General features: G+C 40.9%; 1 protein-coding gene across 1 annotated transcript; it reads right to left on the bottom strand.

The window, feature by feature from the left end:
* Nucleotides 1-506: 506 nt before the first annotated feature.
* Nucleotides 507-7095, bottom strand: LOC124149470 (glutamate receptor 4-like). The gene is made up of 5 exons (XM_046521072.2): nucleotides 6994-7095; nucleotides 5563-5617; nucleotides 3389-3568; nucleotides 2676-3015; nucleotides 507-2155 (listed from the first exon to the last, which is right to left on the bottom strand). The coding sequence occupies exons 1-5, from the start codon at nucleotides 7002-7004 to the stop codon at nucleotides 1443-1445; spliced, it is 1299 nt and encodes a 432-aa protein (XP_046377028.2). The 5' UTR covers nucleotides 7005-7095; the 3' UTR covers nucleotides 507-1442.
* Between the last annotated feature and the right edge of the window lie 1083 nt (nucleotides 7096-8178).

Here is an 8178-nt window from a genome sequence, read left to right on the forward strand (position 1 = left end):
CCACCACTACCTTCGGATGACCTAATCATTAAATGGCACTGGTGAAGAGCAAGGGCCACCACTACCTTCGGATGACCTAATCATTATATGGCACTGGTGAAGAGCATGGGCCACCACCACCTTCGGATGACCTAATCATTATATGTCACTGGTGAAGAGCATGGGCCACCACCACCTTCGGATGACCTAATCATTATATGGTACTGTTGAAGAGCATGGGCCACCACCACCTTCGGATGACCTAATCATTATATGGCACTGGTGAAGAGCATGGGCCACCGCTACCATGGGATGATTTAATCATTCAACAGTACTAGTAAAGAGCATGGACCATCATGACCATTGGATGAACAACATTATGTGTTTGGTGAAATTAATTGAACAGTTAAATGTAATAATATTTTCATTCAACACGTGTATAATGGTTCTTTGTTTAGGACTCCAGAATGACCATTTTGGGCACCCGTACCTGTTTATTAAAAGCGTGTAAAAGACAGGACTTTGAATAATTGTCACAGTTTATTCTGCTTCCTAAATAACAGACCAAATCTAATACAAGTATATAAGAAACTGCTTTAGGTAATATGTGCATGCATACACCGAAATTGTTCTCCAGTGACATTTAAGATGCATAAATAAAAGGGACAAAATTCATTCCATACGTAAGAATTACATCAGCAGGATGTGTGAGGAAAGCCTGCTGGCGGGCGATGGAAGCCTAAGACGCTTACCACTTTGCCGAAACCCACATGGGTATGGTTGTGACAAACCAAGGATAATCAGGGCGAACCTCAGGCTCGAACCCAAGATTATCTTAACATAATCAACGCAACATGTAGGGCGAATCTGGGATTCGAACCCATGATCATAGGGTTCCAGCACATCCAAGGAACACAATCTGTTAAGCGAATTCCGGCGCCCTCGACTACTTGGCCAGCCGAAACAATCACGGTGACACATCCTGAATGTGAACCGCTGAAATAAACATTTGCCACAAAGGTAAACAATATAAATCATGTAAGAAAAACGTGCAGTTATTTTCTGAATGAACGAAAATTTATATTTTTCACTTTTTCATAACTATAAACATACCTACTGAAACTGCATGCATACATTGCACAACTAATCATCTACTAGTCAGAGATCGTAAAGCACACGTTCGCCAAAGTAAATGTTATATAGGGTGTCCATGTATCTAGATATACATAAGTCCATGATTACATTGTGACACGGTGCCAACAGTCAATACAACACCTAATTAAGATGCACATGGTGCTGATACTAAAAGCAATGAGGAATGGTAAATATTGAGTTAATATTTAACGTCTCATCGGCAGTATCTCCGGCAGTATAAAGCCATAGAGTGACGAGAAGAATGGTAATGAGTTCGCGAGACGTAACCTCGTGGAAGGGCGGCCCATGCATGAATGCAGTGCGGACATCTACTGCCTGAGTTTCCTGAAGACGATCTCGCCCACCAGGACCACAACAGCCAGGATAGCACCTATCAGCAGCAGCAGGAACGGTGCTGCAAGTTTCCGAAGCGTTGCTTGAGAAGCCGTGATGGTTTGTTGCCGTTTGTTCCTAACATCTACTGGAGCACAGAACCCCTTTTCCCACCACCTTTGCTGCAGAATGTGTATTGTGCCATCTTCCCTCAATCTTAGCAGTGCATCATCGATTTTCTGCTTGAGACCAGATCCTTGATTTGTGAAAAGACCCAAGCCCATACTGAAATGACTATTGCCATACACCATAAGATCACAGGGCACATCCTGGGCAATGTAGTCTGCTCTCATCGACTCCATCAACATTACAAAATGTCCAGCTCTGCCTCTAACCCTTTCAAGTCCTTCTTTCGTGCTGTTTACAAACGAATTCTGCATTTCAACATAGTCAGCCACACGCTGATAGATGCCTATCTTGCTGTCCTTGAACTTTTGAAACGAACTTCCACCTCGCACCATTCCGATTTGGATTTCTTTTTGATCGACAATGTCCTCAAGATCTTCAAAAGGCATTGATGGCATGCCCTGTCCCGCAAACATGAAGGCCGTGGCTGCTCCTATGTAGGCCACGACCATGAAGAAGACGAAGATGAACCAGGACACCGCCAACACGCGACCTGCCAGAGACCGGGGAGTCTCTCGGTAACCTGCAACACACGTTATACATCTGGAAACATTGATTTCTAAATACAGTAAATTGTATTCATATAAACATACAGTGTCAGTTAGAAAGTGGTCAAATGTAACAGATGTTATGTTGGGATAACACTTTCTTAGTAAAGTTACAGATTCTCGTACGTTTTTGGGAATGAGTTTCTTCTGGGAACCCAAACTGCCAGAGTGAGGCACCTAATCGGTGGAAACCTCGGAGGCTGAGTTGGTTAGATCGCTGACTTTGTGTGCTGGTGATAAGGTGCCGCACTCTGAGAAAGTGCTATCCCAATTATAACATTTTTTACAATGTATTCATATAATTATATTTTAAACGTAGGTTGATATCAACAGCACACGACTCATCCTGGAGAGGCTTTATTATATGTGCAGTTTAACGGATCAAGCTTCAAATTACTGTGGAAATGACTAAAACGCATACGAATTGAAATACGTATTGAGAAGAAAAAAATATGCAATGTGAGAGTCATTTCTTGAAAGGATTCAATTTATTACCTTGAAGTGTGATAGTGCTGAACACAAACATGAAACTCTCTCTCAGACCAAAGCTGTGCCTTGCGCCTCTGGGGTCTTTGTCCGATGCCACTTGCCTCCATTCAAACGGGTTGAACCGACCGATGACGACGAACAGGATTGCCACAAGAAGAAGTGCAAACAGGATAGAAAGCCAAATCTCCGACGAGAATGGATCTAGCAGGAAGCCAAGGCCGGGGGGATGCCAAGAAGGCTTTTTCACCAGAAGACGTAGTGTCTGGGCTTGGTATGGTTTGGAGAAATCCACAACTCGTTCTCTTTCTCTGGTAATGGTAACGTCTCCTAGACCTATGCTTGCCTCCTGGTCAAGGAAACGAAGATGGGAGTTGATCACGATGTCTCGGACTTAAAACTACTGTTACTGGTCGTCACATTAGGCTAATTTTCTCTTGGTATTGTGCTTTCAGAGACGTTCTAAACATATTTTGATTTTCGGTTTATATATTGAAAACAGTACTATATATATTGAATGTAATAAATATGTCCTAAATGAGTTATGGAAAAATGCCCAAAGTTACAAACAAACAAATCAATGTTACAATGTATAAAAGCGACAAAACACTTTCAATATAAAAAAGTATCTGCTAAAAGCAGAGTCTATTGTAGACAAAAAGACAAAAAACCACCACAAAAAAACACGAAATACACGTCGATTAATAAGTCTATATGCATACCCTTCGCACCACCTCTCCAATCATGCCATTCCAGTATCCATTGCTATAAGATCCGTACTTGCCGTCTTTGGAGAGCCGAATGTTGTATTTGAACCCCACCTCCTCAGCGACTTTTTCGAGTAAATCAACGAGGAATCCCTTGTAGCCACCGCCATCTTTGTTCATGACGTAGGGGCTGGACTGGAATATATAGACGGAATCATTGCTATAATATGAAGACAAATACACATAAAGAGAATTGAACACATAACTTTGTGTAATAGGGATATCATGCCGTCCATGTGACGTATTGGCATGTGAGCAACAATGGCTCCAGTTTCAACACTTGCCGAACTGAGCATAAATTTCGTAGCTCGATCGTAGCGCCACCAGTGGCTTTTTCGAGTTATGTCCCTTCTATGTCCCTTCTTTTGACCGATTAGATTCTTCCATAACACTTGCATTATTGTGCTTCAAACACGGCGCCCAGTCAAGACGATATAATCGTTAATCAAGATCTGTATTGTAATACAACGAGTCTTATTAAGCGAAGGGCATCAAATCACTTGAGCACCTTGATTAAAAGAAGAAAATAATTGGAAAATCTATGTCAAGACCCAGTTGACAGTATACATGCTCTGCAAATCGTGCATTCGGCCGAAATCTGCACGGCAGTCGCCATGTTGTTTATGAACCGGATGTCAATTTTGTTCCGCGATTTTGATTTGACTATGCATTGACTCGTCAGTCCAGCCAAAATGTAACTCCGGAATTCAAGCCTAGTTCGACAAGGAACTGGACTTTTATAGTGTTATTAATCTGAAAAAAAGAAACGCGAAGGCAAATTTGTGAGAGGTAGGAAAATACATTTATGCGAGGAACCGTACAAGGTATGGAGCAAAAATCTTCTGGAGAGAACCAGACATCTCTCCAATGAGGCCATACCCTGTGTTGACGACACCATTGCAGTCGTTGTTGACGATGTTGTTTCTGAGATTCTGCACAGTCCGGGTATTTGGGAAGCGGTTCAGGTTGCTGTGGTCGTCCTTTCACGTAGGTGGCGCAGTAGCGATAATTGGCGGAGGTGGTTACTCTTGGTCGTCCCGACCTTGGCGGATCACGTGTTGACCCATGCTGTTGAAACCGATCCCATAGCCTTGTGGTGGTTTTGCTGGGCGCTACATTGAAAACCCTGGCTACAGCTGATCTGGATTCCCCTGCCTGCAAGCGCCTATGACGTTGTTACTTTGCACTTCCGTTAATCTTTGCATGTTGTCGAACATGTGTGTTTTTCCAAATCGAACGTCTTTCCAGACTTATGGTTTTGATGTCCTTGTTGTGATCATTTTGATCCGGGACATTTATCACTGACACTATAACACAATAAACCTCTTCATTTTGCACCTCTCTGGTCCGCTCATTTTGTTTTTATGGCCAGTAATATCCGCATTGCGTTTCTTTTTTTGAGGAGTATATATGGCAGTGTAGTTAATTGTTAAAAAGGGATTGTAGCTGTATAACATTGTTTCCGTTGAGATTCAGTAGAAGTTCATTTTTTTTTCTCGATAAAATCTGTGATGATACCAGGTAAGAATATTCTGCTCCACGGGTGGGGACACATTCACAAAAACCTTCCAGCCCCACCCTTTCCCCCACCCATGATAAATAGAGGTCATGATGTTAAGACACATAAAACTGCCAGGCCAAAGTAAGCATACCACATGGAAATTAGATTTGATAAAAAAATGTTATCAAAACTTTACAGGGCTGAAAACAGTCGCCGAAACACTGCAAACACAGCTGTGAAACCCGTATCAAAAACATCACCATCGAATAATCATTTCTTGTTTTATTCATTTTTAGCCACCATGAAACATAAGTGTCTACTTTCTTTTGACCGGCGGTTCATATTACAATAAAACTGATGACGTATTTCTTCGATAAGAAATCATTTGTTGTCAACATTGAAAAAAAATAAATCACTGGATATGCTGGATTTCCTGAAAACAAATATCCCAAAAATGATTGGTCCCCTCTTTCAGTCAATAATGTTGAATGTGACAGACACAATAGAACAGTCGGACACTTACCGATATAGGAAAGAAGAGCGTGTTAACAGGTTTATGCGTATCTATGTGTGGTCTAGAAAATATAGTAGTTTTGAAAATAAAGGAAAGGTTAAATAAATAACTTACCAGTATCGAGGTAACAGTGTAGTTTGGAGCAGCCATCATGGTTTGTCGAGCTGTTCTGAAAAAAATTATAAAAGTACGAAACAGATCTTAACAGCTGAGCTGGAATCCAGTTTGCTCTTAAATATTCAAGGTGCAACAAGCTCCATATGGACATGTATTCCATGTGGGATGGATAAGCCACAGCTGAGCCTTGCGGAGTCTTTGTATATATATATATATATATGGTTGTGTTTTTCTGTTTAATATTTTATTCACCATCAGTTTATTATTTTTAAAATTTTTTTTATTCAACTTCTATTCAATCTTCCAGATTAATATACGAGTTTAAGCGATACACTTAGTTGTGATGTGACATATATCTCGCTGGTATAGTACACTGACACAACGCTTCACGAGCTGTTTGTCCACCATCGATGACGGGAGACCCAACGATGACATTCTTGTAAGTTTAGGTCACGTCAACTAACATTGGCTTATGATGATCAACACACATCCATTGTCTTGTATTTCCACATTTTACGTTGTTCTGACAACGCATGCCTCCTTATTCTCAGTTCTCAGTAAATACGGCTACATAGGGTTTCATTTTGTACAAAATTTATCACTTACACATCTATTGTTTGATTATGTTTGATATTGTGTCAGTAACAATTGTGAAGTTGTGGCATCCGTATCCTGTACATGACAAAGTATCCTTTAATGTTTGCTTGAGTCATCAAATGAATACTCTGTAACACAGCTAACATGTTTAGTTATACAAATTTTGTTTGTTTGTTTGTTTGCTGTTTAACTCCGCACTCCGCAATATTCCAGCTATTGACGGCGGTCTGTAATCGAGTCTGGACCGGACAATCCACTAGTTGCTAGTATCGATCCACGCATTAGAGATACGACTGACATACATCAACTAAGTAAGCAAGCCTGACCTGCCGATCCCGTTAGTCGCCTCTTACTACTCCGCCCGGATATTCAAGAGGCAAACGTGCAACTAATACGTATACCATACATTCCATTGTGTATGGATGCAGGAAATATGTTATCATTTATTACAATGATATTCTTAGATAAAGAAACCGATTGTTGTTACCAATCAAGCTTATTGTTTTGGTTTTAACGGTGCCTTGAACTATTTTACAGTATGCCAGTTATATCACGGCGTGTCAGCTTGATGTGGGAGGAGAGCTTAGAGTAATGCAGATCTCAGATGTTAACTACTTTGGTTAAACCCACGAACGCGGGTATGGTGCTGTTAAACCTTGGATGATAATCAGGGCGAACATGAGAATCCAACCTATGATTCATAGGTTTCTGGCGTGCCCAAGGGACGCAACTCCCCACAGTGACCCGCGGCGTCTCAGATGACAGGGCCACCTGCGCCCCACTTAAATATATGTTAGAATTATCTTTCATAGACAGACAATATGGACTTACCTCAATAACATTCGGTTCCACAATCTCTCCTGGCACAGAATGTACTCTGTATTAAGTAACGACCTTGACACGGAACTGCCGCTCCACAATAATAAGCCAGTTAAATTCTGTGTTGTTTATTATCGTTATTATCGTCATATGTCCCTATGAGCTGATACAACATAATAGATCAACCTTTCCGAATAAGTGATCTATAATGGCCAGGCCTGAGAGGGGACCACTTAAGCCATTTATATTTTTCCTGCAATTATATCAAAATTGTGATCGCATCCGTTTACATTAAGGTAACTGGGGCGAGTGGAATCATAGCCGGATAGCCGAATCTAACAGTGTCCGTCTTATGGAATATCATGTTAATATCATCCAGTCTGATGCATACACGTGTACAGTGACAACGTGTCATTATGGATGTGATGTGGTGTATGTGTGTGTGTTAGTGTATGTGTGTGTGTAAGTGTCTGCCTGTGTGTGTATGTTAGGTGTGTGAGTGTGTTAGTATGTGTGTAAGTGTATGTGTCTGTGTGTGTATGTTAGGTGTGTGAGTGTGTTTATATTTTAACGTCTGTATTTTGAACTGACCTGTGTAATGTCTTGATAATGTTGTGAAAGTTCTATTGCTTCAGAAACAAGTAATGCTCTAACAGTGTGCTTCAATGATTTGTCCACTGTCCATTGTACGATTCCGGCTATATAATTAGCAGGTGTTTAGTCATCACTAGCAAATAGGTATGATAGCAGGTATTCGTAAACCGCATGTGGTTGTCGTTATGGTATTGAACAGATTTTCCATACAAGACTTTGAATGCATACTTTTATTATCATTGGTCCTGTCACAGTAAACCATTGATGAAATAATCACCAAGTTAGCCATTCCATCTTCAAATTTAAAGTGAGTGATAGAGAGAATATGGTCTACGCCGCTTTTAGCACTATTCCAGCAACATCCCGGCGGGGTACACCAGTAATGGGCTTCACACATTGTACCTATATAGGGACTCGAACCAGGGTCTTTGGCGTGACGAGCGGAGGCTTTAACCAGTACGCTACCCTACCACACCTCCAAACTTAAACAAGACGATAACAACATGTATTCAAACAAACAAAAGCTGTATATTGAAATGAAATAAAAGGTCATTTATGATACAATAGTACAAAGACCACCAGAACTAAAATCAGCAAAAATCC

This window comes from Haliotis rufescens, unplaced genomic scaffold (assembly GCF_023055435.1).
Source record: "Haliotis rufescens isolate VD_foot unplaced genomic scaffold, xgHalRufe1.0.p SCAF_1, whole genome shotgun sequence".
In the NCBI taxonomy this organism is placed as follows: Eukaryota; Metazoa; Mollusca; class Gastropoda; order Lepetellida; family Haliotidae; genus Haliotis; species Haliotis rufescens.